Below are 19,080 nucleotides of genomic sequence, written 5' to 3'. Positions count from 1 at the left end.
TTTGTAGCCATACTCATCTACGTTAAACGAACTAAGATTGTCGCTATTGTCAAGAAGCTGAAAAATTAATATCTGTATTTGGCAAGGAGTTCTGAAGGCGCTGTAGAACTTTGTCGTGGTTGTGAACTCGTCTCAGATTGCAAAGCAGCAGTGATTTAAGACCACTGAAAAGAAAATTTTTATGTTATTCTAGAACGTTTGTCAGCGAAATCAACAGGTAAAAGTCGATTTCTTGAAATGAGAGAAAGTTCGACGAGGATAGTGAATCTATTTGGTAATTTACTTGCTAGTTCCTACCTGCACCTTTCGATGTGAATTAAGCCAAATTCAGTGATCCTGCGACAGCCATTGATCTCAAGATAGCTGAGATGAGAGCCAACAGCCTTAACCATGTATTCCAACCCAAAGTCGTGCAAATTGTCACAACGCACAAATCGCACTTCCTGGATCCCACGCAAGCCATCTATGCAATATGGAACGAAATGTATTATTCAAATAAAGCAATTTAAACGGGACGTACTAAAATGGCGACAACCATAGCCAGTGACAGAAGCGTCAACTGCGTGGATGTGAGTAATTTTCACGTTATCCGCAGGTACTCTCGGGTCCAATTCAGCAGTTCTTTTGATCAACACATTGTAGTCATCAAATGTGTCTTCGATCTTATCGAATCCGAAAAGAAAGTTAGGAACTGGTTTAACGAAGAAGAGAATGTATGTAAAGATTCACTTAACAGCTCCTCCGCATCGCACAACCCATTCTGCGGCCGCTCTGTCAGGACCAACCTCTTTGACTCTTTGGACATCATAACTGAAATACATCATGAAGATTTGTAGCGATCGTTGACGAAAAACAAAAGATTGCTATCGAATCCAGACTATGAAACTTTGAGGTATTCCGTAATGTTGAAGTTTTTCACTTCTTGCGTGTGTCAAAGTGGAAAATCATTTGCAGAAGTCAGGAAGAATGTTAATGATCAAACGTTGGTTGTAGAGAGTTAGAACTTATAGTACTACACATTCGAAGAAGCTCCCACGTTCATGGGGACAACAAAAAAAAAGTACAGTGTTCGCAGAGGACTATTGTCTTAGGATTAGGATTAAACGCATCACCCCAATAATCTGAGGTGGTACGGATTTCAGGGGGAGTATTCGTATACGGGATCGTAGATTATGAAGAGGTGGGTGATTTCGTCCATTTCTTGCTAATTGGCTTTAAAAAACGGCCCGGAAGATGCGGCGTGTGCGCACGATTGGCGCGCTCCAACCGAACTCGTTGCAGAAAATAGCGCGCCGGAACGCTCGAAGCCGTATCTTCCGGGCCGTTTTTTTACGGCATTTAAGAGGAAATGAACGGAATCACCCTTCTCTCAATGATGTACGATCCCGTATACGAATACTCCACCTGAAATCCGTACCGCCTCAGATTCGTGAGGTGATGCCTTTAAATTTGTCAGTACGTCGCGTCAGTGTTTTCCTTGGTGGAAGTCGATGCAGGTCAAAGATGGACACCTATCTACAGATAGTTGTCATTTACTAGGGAAAAGGGTTAGATATTGGAAGCATAAATCAAACCTTAATGCTTAAAGGCAGCGTACCACTAATCTGACATGGTATGGATTTCCCATGGAAAGGTTCTATTCCACAGGGTCGTAGAAAACTGCGGAAAACTAGGTGGTTCTGGTCATCCCTCCGTAGTCGCTGTAGAAAACAGCCCGGAAGCCACTGTTTTTTCTTTACAACAGCTTACGCTGGAACACGCCACCCTTCTGCATCAACAAGCGAGCCTTCCAGGATTAATATGGTAAGCCACCTCACCAGCCTATTGAAGTTAAACTAATGAGTAGACTGCTGAGGGGGACGGAACGTGAACACAGAGGCACGTTCTAGCGTACCTCGTAGGAAATAAAGCGATTCTATGCCATTTCTTACGATGACCACGGAGAGGAGCAGAACCACCTGGTTTTGCGCGATCTTCGACTCCGTATAGAAGCTTTCTTCCGAGATCCATAAAGCAGATAAAGTGTCTAGCGTTAATCAATCCTCTTGGAATGTGCCACCACGTTCACTTCAATTCAGAACCGCTCGCGGTTTACAAACTTGTAAGTGCCCTCTACAATGACTTGCGAGGGCTAGCCGATATGTCAAGTCAGTGTTTTTATCCGTGCGCCAGCCGTGTGTTGCAGCGTGGCGGTTAGGATGGACGGCAGCGTTGCTAGCACCCATTCATCGCCACAGTTTGCGATGATACCCCCTTGATCCCAATCGCTATCTTCACTGCGCTGCTTAGCCACTTGACTCGACTTATTCGCATAAGAACTCGTGCAATAAACTTACTAGTTAAACCCCTCCAGCAACCATCTTAATCCGGGAATATCATGCTTGCCAAGAGCCATTAGAAATTTCTCCTGCTGACGCAGCAGGAATCGAGACATTGTCGTTACTATGTACATTTCGAATAATCAGTAATAAACCAATAAATCGAAGGAATATCAAGATATGTTTATTGTTGTCCAACCTCAAGTCATTCAGTCAATGGATTGGAAAATTTATATAAGGACAAAGGTTGAGAATTTTACCTAGTGAAAGACGACACCCTCATATAGTAATGAAGTAACGTTTAATTATACAAATAAATGATAGTAGGAGATCGACAGACATGCATTGTGTTCACAAGTGAGTAGGTAGAGATGCTCTTAGAATAGCACATCGAACTTTTAAGACAGACATTGAACACTAATCCAGGTACGGTCGAGGAGACCAATCCTTTGGATGTACAGTGTGAGAAGCAGTTCTCTTTCTCGGATCGAAACTAAAACAAATTGAAAGGATGATGAGGTAGGGCAACTTTTCCAAGGACCTACACTGGCATGTCATGTCTGAGCATGTATTCGCGAACTTTCCATCGAAGGGCAAGCCGTTTCTGTTCGCCTGGAGTGGGCTTGCGCGCCCATTCTTCCCTGCAAACACGGTTGATTCTCAGATTTTGTTAGCCGACTTGAAATATGGCACATTGTACCGGTATAGCTCGAATTTTTTCACAGGATCATGTCGGTAAAGTAACTGCCCTGGAACAAACCGGTTGACACGACGAATGCCTAAAAACAAGTGGATTTCTCTGTGCACTACATCGATGTATATGCATAATGAATTGAGGGAAGGAAGCTTGGTTTTCGAGAAAAAAAGTGTTCAAAATAATCGGTTGTAAAAGTCTAGCCAAAAACGAACTTGGATCACATTCGAACTTATCCCTTGCTGTAAGTGATCTCGTTCCATTTGAAGGATCAGACTCAATATGTTGTTCAGTGCGCTTTGTACAGCCCGATGGGCCATCAGTAGGATATTGAGGAAATCGTGATAAGTTCTCTAAAATCATTCCCTCAACAACAACATTGAAGAAGAAACGAAGGAGAAGAATAAACCTGAAAATACGTCAGATCCAATGAGCTGAAACAAAAATCAAACATCTACACCTTCAAAAATAAATGCGGAATCGTCGTTTCTGGTTGGACGCACAAGGTTGGGGAAGAAGCGTGAACACATGTTTTCGTTTCAGTTCAGCTGTTCAGCTGGATTTCAGTGTATATGCGACCAACATGTAGGAGAATTTCCCAAACTCTCTTCCTTGGCAAACGGAGCGACACAAAGGGTTGAAGCAACTATCTCTTATCCTTCGTCTCCCAACGACATTTTTCAAAATCTCACTTATTACTACAAGTCTAGTATTTCATTCAGGTCGCACTGCTTAAAGACTTGGTAACTCGCTGTACAAGACAATAAAATGCATGAAGAACCAGAATCTTATTTCTTACGTTATTTTTGATCTTACAGCACTTTTCTTTTGGCCGCGTGGCGACGCTCTCATGCCAACTGGGGAATTCTCGTAGAGAGTGTAACATGTGGATCTTGGACTCACCTTTGTCATCACCTCTAGGAGGAAATCCAGGAATGTCAAGTTGTTTACTTCTATTTTTTGATGACCAAGTTCGAGTTGCGGAAAGCTTTAACTGCTAAAAGTGGGTGAATAGATGGCTTTTGAGCATCGCAACTGTAGGTGTTCACCAAATTTTCCATAATAGACATAGTTCCATAGATGCTGCTAAGACACCGCCAAGCATCGTTGAGAAGGAAATATGCACTGGGATTGTGACGCCTCTGGATCAAAACCTTGCATTCAGTGCGGAAAAAAGTTGCTTACAACTCTCACAACTAACCAGTTCCTCATTCTCTTGTGATGACGGCAGATTAAGTGGAACATCCCTATTTCGGCTTTGCGTTTCTTCTCGACGGTACAGTCTTGCTGATCTCCTGTCTTTAAAATATTTGTGTCAAGTATTATAACCAGAACAATGACTAAACACACCTATTCGACGAATAGGAGATGAAAAGCTCTCCGCATTCGTAGGAGTGCTCCTCCCCATCGGCTGCGAAGAGTCAGAAAGGCTTAAGCTCCCGAAAAGAGAAACGTCGTTAGATCCCTCTTCACTCTCGAACTCCGATTCAAGAATGATCTCATCGATAGCTGAATACCACACGACACTACTAAGTTTTATATTTATTTTGTTCCGTTCAACAAGAAGAAGACAAGCATAGACTTCTCACCAATACGGAGGATACACGTTGACATGTGGAAATATCATGAGGGAAAATGGGGAAAAATGAAGTTTGGAGAGTAGGGGAGGGGAGGGCAAGTAGCGCCCTTATTCCCCGAAGCTCCAACTTACTACTTCTCTTAGTCACTTTAGTTTACATGTCATAGATCCTCTAACACTAATGCTTAGACCTTAGGGCCCCAATTGATTTAATTATCTACTTCGAGAAAAAAGGACACCACTGAGTGGCCCCCAACTATATTTGGCCCCCATATTTCATAGCAAAATAAACGTAAACTCTCCTAGCGGATTCCACACCTTAGAAATTTACATGAGAGGAAAAAAACTGAGTATGTAAAAAACCATTTCAAAAAGAAAACAAAAAATCAATATCGGTGACCAACCTTCCTTCAACAAACCGATGTTCTCTTCGTCACAGGGCAGTCCCAAGTCCTCACACACATGAAGTAGCTCTTCTTCCGTGTACTCATCCTCAGAACTAAGAAGGCTCATCGGACTCACAGAACAAGAATAAGACGTGACCTTAAGTGCATTTCCGCGGACTAATGAGAAACGCTTGGCTGCGCAGCGCTATGCGCAGCGGCGCCAACGCAGGGCAAAACATCGGCAGCTTTTAAAATTGCCGCCATAGCATCATCTCGATTTAGGTGGGAAGAATTCTGATTTTGAATTCGTCTGCACTTTTTCGCACCTTTTCGAACCATGTCGTATTCAGAGAGTGTTCATTCCTTTCTTGTGAAACATGAATTTGCTCGAATCGAGTGGAAATGTGGCCACTAGTGCGAACATTCGAAATGAAGGACCAGTCATAGGCAGATTGGGTGTTCATCAGGCGAAGCCAACTACATCTTCTGATAATGGGAGTGTCATCGTCGGTGAGCCACTGGAAGAAGTTGAAGTTGATCTGGCAGGTGATTTCTTCTCATTTCATTCCCATTCGTTCTTTATTCTGCAGCTAGATCAATAAGACCAATGATTGCGTTGATCAATCGTGCACGGGGAAATCCAGCTCTTTGCCTCATATTTCTGAACGGTTTCTGGACATAATGCAGCTCCGGAGGGGAACTCAATGGTTCCCTTATTTCTGGATGTAAATAACTAAATCACTCGAAGCCCCAAGACCTAAACGTTAGTCTTAGAGGATCTATGACATGTAAGCTAAAGTTATGAAGAGAAAAGAGTAGGATAGAGCGTCCAGGAATAAGAACGCCAATGAGTGCCCCACTGCAACTACACTTTTCCTCGGTTGTTTTTCTGATAACTAGCTGTGAAGTTCTTCGATTAGCTTTCGAAGTGGTGGGTCAGATATACCTTCTTTGTCTCCTTTCAGTTTCCATCTTAGCATCAATATTTCACTATAATTTTTTATTGAGAGCGGAAACGTACTTTGAACAACGACCCAAGCTGCGAGGAAACTGATCGCGCACGCTGTTTTTCTTTGTTTTAAAATTACTTCTTCTGATATATCCCGGTGCTCAACAACCATGTTTTGTCTACTGGTTATAAAAGGGCAGTAAGATAGCAAAGAACCTGTATTTCCTTTCCTCCGCCACACTGCAATATGGTGCTGTGAGGATGTGCACTTATTTGTGTAGCGGGTATAGAACACACCAAACAATATGGGTTGAAGGGTCGTCATAACTAACGAAAACTAATTAGAAAAATGAAGATATTGGAAAGACAACAAATGAAGGAAGTTTATCTAACAATTTCAAACAACATTTTAAAATTTTGGTAACTAATGAAGGAGGAGGCAGGTTTTACATTCAGATAAACCACAATAAGCGATTACATCAATTTTCCATTATAGAATCTAACGTGATATTGTTTGTTTGGATCATATGAGTTCTGTGTCACAGTCGTTTCTTTACTGGCTGATTAGAATAGATTTATATGTAGCCAGTAATCAGGGCTTAGTATTCTACAACCGCATTTCACTTTGACGTTTTTAGATGTTGATCCAGTCAGCGGCAGGTCCTTCAGTAGAATGATCTAAGAGCGAATGAAAGAGAAGGTTGGGAAAACATGTCGAGAAAACATCGTTTTGCATTGAGTTTCAGAAAAAAATGCGCAGTCATTTTTTGGGGACCTCCTAGCTCTTTATAGAGTCATTCCATCATAAATCCAACGTATTTGTCGAAATTCAATGAAGACAACGGACATGCCGAAGAAATTGTATCCTTGAAGTTGCTTAAAAGGGTCTTGTCAATTCAATTTCCCGAGAGCGGAGTGATCAACGCTATCACCAAGTGCTAAAATGTCAACGTCGGTTATCAACGCAAATCTATTCTGAGACTGTCTCAGTTTCATGGTTTTTTTTAGAAGATCTGCCGATGAGAGATTACAGTGCATAAATGCAAGTGCTAATATTCATTAAGTGAAAATAATCGTTCCGAGAGATTAGACAGAGATCGATACCCGAATTAAATCTTCCGTCCCACACGGTCGTGCTTTTTTTCAGGGACTTGTACACACACACATTGTACACACTTTTTTTGCAAGCAATCAAAAATCTCTACATGAAGTGCATAGATTATTCGAAAACATATTATGCATAGATTCTTGCTCTCAAAATTTTGTTGAGCAGTTATATAATCTGAACACAACTTATATGAGTATCTGCATTCAAGAAATTGCCTCTTATATAATGTAAACAACACACTGCCTTGTGTTTTATATTCACAGTATATTGTAGCTGACCGACAAAACGTGAAACTAGCATCATGAATAATTTTCAGTATTATCTTTAAAAAAAATTTGACTCGTGTTGTGTGTGCGTGTTCGTCATGTTGAGCACGCTGTCCAGTCCTGTTGCACTTTGCTATTGTCTGTCCTCGTAATAATTTCATGTCGATGCATAATTTAAGTGAGAAGAGCGACATTATTCTGAGATCATGTGCGAAAAAACCGTTGTGGAACACTAACCTTGAGAAAAAAAAAGTAGAAGATAAACCTACACAGCTGAACCAGTGAAAAAATATCAGATGAACGAGGCTGCTAACAAGCTTATGTGATTTTTTTTCGTCTTTTTTTTGAAGCTTTAATCGAAGGGGATTTCTTGAAGTTAGATGCTATAAAAATGAATATGATTCAATCAGAAGGGTTCTAGGCGAATACGATGAGGTGGATGATGGTATTGATCAGCCCCAGATGGGGACTCGTGCTGACAAATCGTTGGGACTTTTGACGCAGAGGTTTATACGCCTACTGGAATGTTCTGCGGGCGGTATTTGTGACCTAAATCAGGTAATTGTATTGTTACATTCCAACACTAACTTTTCCCAATACTGTGGAAAATGCGCAATTCTCTACCTATTCTAGGCAGCTGAAGCATTGAATGTGCGCCAGAAACGTCGCATATATGACATAACTAATGTTTTGGAAGGAATAGGACTCATTGAAAAGAAGTCGAAAAACGTTATTCAGTGGAAGTCAGTTTTTTTTTCTCGTCCTTATTTCCTTTAGTAATATGAACACTCTTTTAATTGACAGAGCGGGAGATTTGCTCAAAGCAGATGAGAAAGATGATGATCCAGATGTGATTGCGCATCTTGAAAATCTGAAAGTGGAGCTAGCGCAACTCAGAGAAGAAGAGAGTGCCTACGATGAACATATCAAGTGGTTGCAACAGGTCTGCTAAAATTGCTTCAATTCTCTTTATTATTTCTTCGTTTCTTTTATAATTTTTATTTCTTCGTTGCGAAACAGAAGTTTTTTTCTCAACGTAAATTCAAGTCTCCGAAAAGAACAGTTGGGAATGATTAGTGACTTTGAAGAATTGGCTAATATCAAGTCTTTGGGGTCTCTATTAATGTTTGTGTAGGAAAATTCAAGTGCTGCCATTACTTCCGAGTGAGGAAGCTGCGATAAACCTTGAAAGGTTCCGAAATTATAAGTTTTCTGAATTCATTCGGAGTCTTTACTTTTTTGCACCTTCACATTCAGTCAACTAAGCAATTATACATGGGAAATACGGGAGGATTCAAGGTAGTGCTCGAAGTGAAATCTCAATGATATTTCAGCGATCAAATCTGTTGTCGGTTCGTGGGCAGAAGTCATGGGGAAGGTAAAAGTAGACCAGGTGAGATTGGAGAGGAAATGTGAAGGTCTCTCCAGTGCCTAAGTGTGATAGTAGGAAGTGAGAGCTCATTTGCCAAAAGAAAGGGCACTTCTCCGCTTCCACGGAAGATCGTTCTCTAAGAGATGTCATACGATTGAGCATCATCTTTGTAATCATCAGTTGGTTCAGACTACTGCTCTTCGTCTTCTTAGTTTTAGACATTTTTTAGCTTTTGCGATTAGCAAAGAACAGATTTTGGAGGCGAAGAATGCAGTTTTACATCAAGAGAATATCTGCAGGTCTTTACATTGAATTTCTAGAACGTTCTCATCGAACTTCTTCTCTAAAGCCTACCAATTTCACCTATATCAATTGTTACATTGCTCCAGTGCACTCCTTGAAAACCTCTTTCGGTGACTGTGTACTAGGTTTTCTACGCCATCGTTTCCATACATGCGCTGATTTTTTTTCTGTATGTTGAATTTATTCCTATTCAATTCTTTAAATGACTGCCTTTAATCTTTTAATCTAATCTTTAAATGACCTTGTGGGGTAAAAGGTTTTAGTTTGAAAAATCGCTTTTTTCTTGTTCTTGTTGCGCGCATAGGTGCGATAAGGAGAAGCGGGACCCTCCTCAGGTGAAGGGGGTTTAGCTCGGGTGCAGCTCAAGTGAAGGGGGTCCTTTCGCCAACCGTTCAAAAATGAAAGGGTAATTTCGCCAACCGTTTAAATGTGAAGGAGGTCCCCTCCTGAACCGTCCAAAAGTGAAGGGGATCAGAGCACCGGCTCCGAATATCGCATCTATGGTTGCGCAATGGATAGCTGAAATAGTTGCAGACGTTCTCTCTTACGCTTGCTAGGTCCAGCTCTACGTATTCTTCTCTGCTTTGGTATTATTTGCTTCTCTCCAATCTGATTTTCTTGTTGGTTATCTAAATGCGAAATTTGCGATATTTATATTTCTACTCGCTTGACTAAGAGAACAAAAACTGCGCCGGAGGCTTAAGTATCATTTTCGTGCCGTAGAAGTACCCTAGTTTTTTTCTGACTTGCTGAACCGAACCGAAGTGCGTTTGAGGCCAGACAAGGATGGTTAATCGTTATTATATGCGCTGTTAGATTATCTCTGTTGGTTTGTTATTTCATTTCTTTTTTCTTTTAGAGTATGCGCAATGTCTGTGAATCATCGAAAAATCAGCGATGTGCGTATATTTCACAGTCAGACCTCCACAAAGTCTTTCCTTTCTCGAGCACTTTTGCTGTTCAAGCCCCTCCTGGAACAAATGTAGAAGTACTCCCGCCTAGGGTACGTTCCCTTCATTTTTCATTTCCTTAGTAACTATTTCTTACTGACTTGTGTATTTACTTCCTGCTTTAGTTTGGTGGAGTTATTGATACACGCTATGTTCTTCGATTATCAAGCTCGTGTGGGCCTATCACTGCCGTGTTTGCGAATAAAGAAGAGACACGTCCTAGGGTGTACAGAGCAGTTGTCGACCCGACTCGCTATCAGGTAATGAATACGTGCTGACAGGCTAGAATAGATATTTTTCGAGTTTGCCACAGAATGAAGGTTTTTCCTCTGAACTGCAGAAATTGGGAGGTTCAAATATCTGCCTGTCTAAGTTGGAACATGTCATGGAAGTGGTGATTGTGATTATTTATTCTTGAATTTGTCTCTAAACGTACCTCCAAAAGTACATACCTCGTGGAGAAATTAATGAATTCATCGAATCTTTCCACATTTAGTTTGGACAAAGGTAGAACAAGAGAAGAGAATGAGAAGTATTTCTGTTCAAGAGCAATCCGAGCGACAACATTTCCAAGAGACGGCCCAATTCCAACACTTATTTTCAGCTGTCGTTCGCAGTTGAAATACGAGGGTAGTTATTGGATCTAGGACTCCCTGCGTTCGCATTGAAATTTAGACATGTAGTCTGTTAAAATAGAAAATATCAGGGTTACAACAAAGAATACACAATAGTCTCATTTTCCAGCCCGTTGAACAAGACGTGTTCTCATCAGTGGATGATCATAACTCTGTGGTTGAAGATGATGATGATGATACAATGAGTTCCTCGCGAAGACGGCGAATAGAGGAGGGTAAAGGAGGTTTGCAAACTTTTGATATCCGTGTTGATTATGTCAATGTCTATTCACACCCTTAACATTACACAACAAATCTTTTCTAGTTACTGGTTCTACGCGCTGTTATCGAGTAAATCAAGCGAATCATAACGGTGATCATTTCGATGCTTTTGCAAATTTTGATTTTGGTTCTGAGAATGTGGATTCCCTTCTTTTAGATAACAACGCAGGATGTGCTATTGTACAAGTGCAACCACCTCCAAACCATGAAGATTACCAGTACCGGGTTCGAAACTACAGCAGTGCTTTTGATCTCTTCGTAGACGAAATGTAGCTTTTTTTATCCAGTTACACATGAACTTAATGGAATTATCGGGTGCCAGCTTAAGAAATTCATTGTAGTTCGAATTTTTTTCTTCCGGGTACCCTGCGTTTCTTTGTTCTTGGTGCTCGATATGATTCTTAACATTATTGCTGCTCTTGATTTCACAGGAAAAAAAAAACGAAGTCACTTTTTTAACGCATTATACTTTCATTTGCGTTCTTAATTTTTGGTATTTTTTAGTAGTTAGTCTTTTTACTAGCAGAGTGTTAGTGTTTTCCAGCATAGACACATATTTTTTGAATGCCATACACAGTACAAATATTAAACGTTTGGTAATGATTGTAACGCTAAACTGTGTTACAGAGAGTCTCGTAATTGTAACCAATCATTACTTTAGATTTAGTTTCTTTTAAATCCTCGATTACGACAAAAGATAATTCTTGCGGTTCACATCTTCGCCTACCTGTGATAACTAGTGACTTGGAAGATCATGATCGCGATCTCAGTCCGGGCTGACCACAAATTTATTCTGCTATATTTCCATAACTGCATTTTTTCCAAAGTGGATATAATCAGTTTTGTATCCGTGTTATCTAGTCATTGTAAGGAGTTCATCATTTGCTCTATTGCGTTTTTCAGTAGTAATAAATTAATTGTTATTATCTGTTTCAAAGCTGTAGCATTTAAATGTATACGGGAGAATAAGAACATCGTTCCTATAATTTTGTCCACCACTCTAATAATTGTCCTGGTAGTAAATGTTAAACAAAGGACCTTATGCTTGATACAAGATATAGCTTCTCGAGCTCGGTCACCGAATGTGGTGGGGTTCTGATTTCTATAAGTTTGGACCAACAATACGTTGGAGTTTTGAGCTGCGAAATTTTGCAAAGGTGAACACACAGTTCTCGTTCTTGTCAGTGATCATCTGCCACCGACCCGAAAACACCGCTATATAGGTTGCGTTACGTGCCGTCGTTGGTAATACTCTTGTATTTTCTTTAGAAATTAAACCAGTCAGCGCGTGCATTACCACGTCATACCCTCCTAAAAGGTTCGAAGAAATAAATCCCTCCTATCAAACAGTTTCTTAAGATCACCTTTCGAAAGTAGTGCGCCAAAATTTTCCTGAAATTGCCGTCTGTTCTTCGCTAGCAGCTCTTCAACGAGCATTTTTTTGTATCCATTTCTGATATTTTAAAAGTACGATACTCACAAAGACTGACCATGTCTTATCAAGAACTTGTCATCTCGTGTTCAAACACTTACTACTTATAGTGTAAGTGTAAACAGTTGCGCTCGAAACGGTGCTGTGGAACTTAGCGGTTACGACCGAGTGGGAACCCTGCTACAACCGTTCAATGCTACAGTTCGCAATAGTCCCATTTCGATTCCAGCCGCTATTTCCACTCCGCCCCTTCGAGCGCAACCACTTACGGAACTGCACCGTGCTTCATATCGTTTTGATCCGAGTGTTTTAAACTCACTTTTTCGCTCTTGATTACCATAGGTCCAGTCTAACGCCGGGAGCATTGTCCATATTCGGAGAGATTTGGTTTAGATCTGGATTAGTTACACACGGTTCGAACTAGTAGTGGTTCGCATTCACAACGAACTCTTGCTGGACATTTTAGTTTTGAAACACAATCAATGATCTCGATGGATTTGGTCTATGTGAGCTTACAACAAGAGAAAAAATCATTTTAGTTCTTCACCCTTGCTGTTTTGCTTTCTCTCCTTATCGCAAGAAGAAGAGTTTCTTGCGATAAGGAGAGAAAAGGATAAGGAGAGGAGGTGTTCTGATCGCAGACACAATACCGAAGTGACGATGGTGCAGTCGATCTTATTAGAGTAGTCTCTACCAATCGAATCCCCAAGTCCAATATAGAGAAAGCCCGTTGGAATTCTGTGTATATTTAGATGGTTACAGTTGTCCTGACAAATAATAGTGTTTTCCCTTTTTTCATTATAGTCATTGGGCCCTGCCGTGGAGTTCTGAATGTGAACTAATTTGAAGCTCCCGTATTGTCGTTAGCAGCACAGGAGTGCAGATGTACAATAAAAAAGGGACGATGAACCTTCAAATTCCAGACGTAGTCCAAGTTTCAACGTTTCGCCCTGAAACAAGGACTTATCCGTGTAGGAATCATCAACCCTGAAGATCCTCGCTTTGTCAGAGGGTTTGCCGGGGCAGCGCTGGCACCCGTCCAACATGGCGCTGCGCGACCGCTCGCACGGCGCATGGCTAGGTTTGGCTGGGGCCATCCGGGAATATCGTGGGAGGGTGTTCTGTTGTAAAAGGCTGTAACAGTTGTCCACGTAGCTCAAGAATTTCTCTTCGTTTCTCCTTAAGAAATGTGAGAAAATGGGAAACACTAGTCCAAAAGTGCTTCGAGATGATCTGATCAATTCTTAGTCATGTTGGTCCATTCATCTTTATTCCGAAGGAAGTTGTATGCTGCAGCGAACATTTTTTCATAAAGATTTCGAACAGGTGTCCGGTGTCGTGCGTGCAGTGATTTTTTCTTCACAACGTGGTTCTGCCTGACGATGTCCTAGCTTTTCTTTTTGTTTCAATATTTCTCTTTCATGTTCGCTTTTGGTTACAAGAGCAGACAACATCGAAAATCTGATTGATCAATTTTCAATGGAAGGTAGGTGGTAATTAATTCTTCTTTGTGTGCTTCTCGTATCGCAGTGTTGACGTGACGTCACTGTTCTGAATATCCTTGACCATCACTAAGTTAAAATATGATTTACAGAGGTCAGGGGATCGCCTGCGATGTCGCAGTTAAAACAGTTGGTTCTTGGTGAAGATTCGCCTCTTTCTTCTCCTTCTGAAGTCATTAAACGTAAGTCGCTTTATGACCTCTCCTCATCAATCAAACGCAAGTTGATGGTCCACTACTATCATCTTAGTTCTGGCATTATATGAGAACGGTTCATACTATAGCCTATTTGCTGATGGTTCATATCCTTGCTCCAGCTATCATGAAACTAATCTGCGTGAGTGGCCAAAGGTTTCTTTCAGTGGCGCCCTCATTTCTCAACGCCGTTGCTTACTTTTTTCTTTTAGTAACTTTAGCTTACATGTCATAGGTCCTCTAGGAATAATGCTTACGTCTTAGGGCTCCGACTGATTTAATGATTTACGTCGAGAAATATGGGCGCCACTGAGTGCCCCCCCTAACTACATTTTATCCAACAATTCTGCGCCTGGGTACAGGTAAGTTGCATAACTTATCTCTGATTTGTCGAGAAGTTTGATTCTAGTGTGATGAGCAGAATCAGTGATATGTGAGAGTTTCAATCTTAAAATTAACTGTCCCTTCCCGTCAGAATTGCAGGAATCCTTTTCCCAAACTTGCTACATCGTCCTTCTGGAGTTAAGGTTTTACTGTAGAAACAGAAAATGTGGGGAAGAAGTAGGGTTCTTTGAGCAGTGGGAGGAGCCAATCTGTCAATGCAGTGTTTCTATACTCCTAGACAAATCTGTTACCAATTGATCGATCTCGGAGGGATGAAGCGATAGGTTAGCCTGAGGACGGTTTCGAACTATCGATTATGCAGTCACAGTCGGATATCTCACCGACTGAGCTACACCCACTCCAATTCAAGGCTAACAAGCATGAAATAACTCACTTTAAGCAAATGTGATTCTGCCAAAGATAGAGGCGAATTGATTGTGATGAAATCTGCTTTCATTTTCGTTATTTTGTATTCCTATGTTAGAGCGCATGGTGTACACACACTATCGCACCGTCTTTGGTGACCGTCTAATTCGACTTTGTTGAAACAACGTTCTCTAGAATTTGAGCACTTGATGAGTTTATCTGGGGTTTTTAGGTCTTCTATGTTCCACTAGACTTGATTTTTTTTTCTGGAATATTATATCTGCGCATGAATTCCTGAAACGAAAGAGGATTGTGAATCCACTCTTTTTTGGATGTGATGGAGAATTTGCTCGCATTCGTAGTACCGGGGGATGGTTGAGAAGCTACGTGGTATTTTGTGTTGTTAACACGTTCCTGTTTATCGCTCAAGCTCTTTGAATCGACTGTATATATCTGTCAGTGGGGATTTTTTATTGATCTGTGTGGTATTTCACAATGTCATGGCCATTTGTCGGCGCCATCTAAATCATTTTAAACGGCTGCGCCGGGGGTTGCGTCGCAGCCGTTCTAGTAGATATGGAGCGCGCTGGATCGTGGCCAGCTCTAACATGTTTGCCGCTCTTTACTGGGCTTGGGGCCTCGCTTAGTTAAAGCCTTGTGTGCGATTTCGTTTTGATTGAAATGCAAGTGTTTGGAAGATGGATAGTGAACAGGACGGTATGACCACTTCTGCTGTTTACTATTACATAGCAGAGCTTCATTAAGATGTTGTTTCTAGGAGTACTTCCACTGTGAGCAAAGATAACATGCGTGTACTCAGTAGCTACCAACGTCCATTGGGTAAAATGTAGTTGGGGGAGGGTTCTGACGCACCCAAATCGAACTGCTTTCCTACCGTATTTGGTGCGATTATTTGAGGTGACTCGTGGCGGGAACTTCCACTGTGTCAGTACTGTACCTGCACTTAGAGCGCGAAAATGGTCATGGAGCACGATTGAGTAGCTGAGTCATTCGAGACTCTACAACCTAAGCATCAGTCTTAGAGGATCCACGACATATAGGTTGAAACTACTAAGAAAAAGGAAGGCGGAGCTGGAACTACTACTGTTTTAACTTTACCAAATCTTCCAGACAAAGGGGAAAATGTAGTTGTGGGGCCACTCAGTGGCACCCTTATTTGTGGACCATTTGTCTTACTTTTTTCTCTTAGTAACTTTAGTTTACTTGTCATAAATCCTCTGAAACTAATGCTTAGGTGTTAGGGCCCCGACTGATTTAGTTATTTACTTCCAGAAACAAGGTCGCCACTGAGTGGCCATCCCCAAATACGTTCTACTCCGAACACGCTTACGAGAAATAACTAACCAAGTCATATCATGTGTTACTTCCAAAGAAAAAGAACCGAAAGTGAGTTCCATAGCAATTCACAATCACTAAGCATTTATGCAACAACTTTTATTCACACATTTGCGATTTGTATTCGCAAGTTGCTGGCCCCTAAAAGGGCGTTGGGTTAGCCTTTATGAATTCTGTGTACATTCGCCTGCTTCTCGATTTTAACGGGAGTTCCACAATTGGGGCAAAGTCGCTCCTTCCACAGCAATCCACCATCAGCGAGCCATTCGCCGAATTCCTCCGATTTCGATGCAAGCTCTGACCAAGTGGTAATCAGTAATCCGAGTGAAGTCACGAAGAGTCAGGGAGTTAGAGGTACCCATTATGTAAATGGAATGGTTTAACGACGAGAACGGTTAACGTGTTCTATGGTCGTCTTTGCACCTGCTGTGCGCCATGACCTTATTCGCGCTGAGTCCAGGTACAGTTCTGGCACAGTGGAAGTTCCCGCCATGAATCACTTCAAATAATCGCACCAACTACACTGGAAAAAAGTTCGATTTGGGTGCTTCAGAGTGCCCTCCCCCCTAACTACATTTTATCCACATTCATCTAATATCTTGGACACTACATCGTAGGTTATTTTTGGAAGTATTTGTGAAGCTGAAACTGCTGGTTAGAACATGTCATGATGACATGCGCTGGCGTCAGTTTAAGCTTGGCAGGGACTTCGGTGAGTCTTACCTCCGCAACTTTCAGTCTGCACAGTCCAATAATCTACTGGTAGGTTAGTGGCATCTTACTGGGGTCTTTTTTTTTCCTACATGTAAAAGTTCGTTGCCCGTAGCTACATGTCCAATCTCGCTCTTAGAAATACTTTTTCTTACTTTCCTTTTTCTTTTTTTTTAAATATGTTAGTTTGAATTGTGCTTACTGAACTGCTATCCATGATGTGTTTTTATGGACAAACATGTCTCTTTCGGTATACAATTATTCAAGGATGGGGGAAGGATGAGCCATCTAAAACGAGTTGAATGAAAACGTTAACACAGACGGCGGACGTTAACACAAACATAAAGCAAATCTTATTTTAAGCGGTCATCATAGAGTTATGTGGGATACATTACAAAAACTGTTGAATGAATTAATATTACAATTTCAACTTTAAACACCAATGGAGTCGTACGATGTGAAAATTCGTAAAAATTAATCATGAGAATTCAGATTCATGGGAACAGGCAGCAGAGAAGAAGGCTCTCAGAGATTCTCGAGCTTTTTGCTGGAACTGAGCAGAAATGACAAAAACTTATCAAAAACATAGAAACTCTTTAGTATCATGTTCAAGGAAGCAGTTAGTTCAGCTTGTTTCTTAGCAACGGTATCATTTTTCAACGTTTTGCATGAGCAAACATATGAGCAAAGTATTACTAACTTCCTTGCTTTTATACTAACATACCAGCTTTAGAAGGAATCCTTTGTTTTATACTACTAGTTTTTCAAATGCGGAGATTTGTTCTATTGTCGAAATTCACAAGTAATAGAAGGAATAGGGAAAACGTATGTGGGAGGGGCTGACACTCAACTCCCCGTTATTTCTGGAGCCTCTACCTTCATTTTTTCTCTTAGTCCCCTTAACATACATAGATTTTAAGCCTGCATAGTTAATAAAGGTCAGTCGTCCTCCTCCAACTACATTTGCCCTGAATGAAGATTCCGTGTGTAGCTTTATGGAGCTTAGAAATTCGATTTTCCGATCGAATTCAAAACGAATGCTCGCAATCACAGGCTCTCACGCGTGACAAGGCACTAAAATATAGAGGCGCTGTGCGACCGCTCGCACGGCCGTTTTAGTAGGTTTAGATGTACCCCATTCGTCTTACACTAAATTACTATCCATCTATCGTTTTCAATCTTGGCCGAGAGTGAGCATTACATTAATGTCTAGCAGGTTCTTAATGCTGACTTCAGCACTCTTCTGTACAGTCTTTTTATACTTCTACTTCTCGTTGATAATGAAATCTCGATTTCTGGTTTCAGCTGCTAAAGAAGAATCAGTCAATTTGATATTTGAAGATAAGGAGTTGGAAAGGACACCACTTGGAGATGCTATAGATTGTTTGTTGGTTCGATGGGCACAACTTTTGTCCAATGTCTCTTGGCGACCGCCAGTTCCCGCTCCTTCAACGATCGATCATGTGAAAGAAGTGGTTGAAATATCAATGTATCATGTGAGTAAAAACGCTATTAAGATACAAATATGCAGTCTTTTCAAAAAAAGTCCCATGTGGCGTATTCAGCTACACATAGCGTGACTCAATTTTTAATCGAGTTATTCCGTTATCAGTTGCGGCTTTTACCGACAGTATGCAGTTAAGAATGGTTTTACATGTTCTTTCATCGATTATGCACGTTTGGGAGCCTAATGCAAGTCAGTAGAGTGCTTCGATTCACAGACGTGTGGGATGGACTTGCCTATTACGGACGCACTACGAAGCGGTGGTGCGGGGGCACTGAAATTTGTTGATAGTATTGTATCTCCTCTCAGTACTGGGAAATGTTTTCTTGAACCTAATGATGAGAAAGGTGGTCGAAAACATTTGCTGTAGTTATTTCTCTAGCTATTTCTATGCATATTAGTGATTATCAAAGGTAAAAATGTCATCCGTCTACAAGTTCTTACAGTTTCGCGATTCTTGTTTGGATGTCTGCTCCGAGTTTACAAAAATAGATCTACAGTGGCAACTTGATCATCCTGATGAAGTTTATGAGGACGTAAGTTATTGTTGTGTCTGTGACTGTGTTCAGACCGGCTGAGGGAAATTTACGAAAATCTATTCAGGAGATGAAGGGTCTCGACGATGCGCTGATACGTCAAGAGACCTTGCTCGCAAGGGCACATGGCATACTTGATAGACGTAGTAAAGAATTTTTTGGGTAATCTATTGATCTCAGTTTGTTTCTGAAATCAACCTACTGATTTCACAAATTGTATCTCTATAGTCTTCTTGATAAAGAATATATTTTTTGCGTCATGATTCTGAGTCAA

The 19,080-nt window shown here is 41.1% G+C and overlaps 4 protein-coding genes across 4 annotated transcripts; 2 read left to right on the top strand and 2 right to left on the bottom strand.

The window, feature by feature from the left end:
• Nucleotides 1–49: 49 nt before the first annotated feature.
• Nucleotides 50–2,434, bottom strand: RB195_014051 (uncharacterized protein; the record flags this gene model as incomplete). The annotated part of the gene is made up of 5 exons (XM_013441320.2): nucleotides 50–164; nucleotides 298–463; nucleotides 521–662; nucleotides 735–810; nucleotides 2,337–2,434. The coding sequence occupies 5 exons, from the start codon at nucleotides 2,432–2,434 to the stop codon at nucleotides 50–52; spliced, it is 597 nt and encodes a 198-aa protein (XP_013296774.2).
• Nucleotides 2,435–2,735: 301 nt separating this feature from the next.
• On the bottom strand, nucleotides 2,736–5,104 carry RB195_014050 (uncharacterized protein; the record flags this gene model as incomplete). Its single annotated transcript, XM_013441321.2, has 9 exons — nucleotides 2,736–2,811; nucleotides 2,864–2,959; nucleotides 3,019–3,097; nucleotides 3,228–3,365; nucleotides 3,916–4,009; nucleotides 4,062–4,154; nucleotides 4,214–4,311; nucleotides 4,363–4,521; nucleotides 4,996–5,104. 9 exons carry the CDS (start codon nucleotides 5,102–5,104, stop codon nucleotides 2,736–2,738), a joined length of 942 nt encoding a protein of 313 aa, XP_013296775.2.
• Nucleotides 5,105–5,354: 250 nt separating this feature from the next.
• RB195_014049 (uncharacterized protein) lies at nucleotides 5,355–11,094 on the top strand (the record flags this gene model as incomplete). Its single annotated transcript, XM_064204150.1, has 9 exons — nucleotides 5,355–5,523; nucleotides 7,722–7,858; nucleotides 7,934–8,043; nucleotides 8,105–8,243; nucleotides 9,835–9,978; nucleotides 10,051–10,185; nucleotides 10,670–10,784; nucleotides 10,865–10,912; nucleotides 10,979–11,094. The coding sequence occupies 9 exons, from the start codon at nucleotides 5,355–5,357 to the stop codon at nucleotides 11,092–11,094; spliced, it is 1,113 nt and encodes a 370-aa protein (XP_064060031.1).
• Nucleotides 11,095–13,732: 2,638 nt separating this feature from the next.
• On the top strand, nucleotides 13,733–18,972 carry RB195_014048 (uncharacterized protein; the record flags this gene model as incomplete). Its single annotated transcript, XM_064204149.1, has 5 exons — nucleotides 13,733–13,739; nucleotides 13,848–13,937; nucleotides 18,072–18,262; nucleotides 18,717–18,806; nucleotides 18,874–18,972. 5 exons carry the CDS (start codon nucleotides 13,733–13,735, stop codon nucleotides 18,970–18,972), a joined length of 477 nt encoding a protein of 158 aa, XP_064060030.1.
• Between the last annotated feature and the right edge of the window lie 108 nt (nucleotides 18,973–19,080).

This window comes from Necator americanus, chromosome V (assembly GCF_031761385.1).
Source record: "Necator americanus strain Aroian chromosome V, whole genome shotgun sequence".
NCBI classification, from domain to species: Eukaryota; Metazoa; Nematoda; class Chromadorea; order Rhabditida; family Ancylostomatidae; genus Necator; species Necator americanus.
This window is presented reverse-complemented; position numbering and strand designations above follow the sequence as displayed.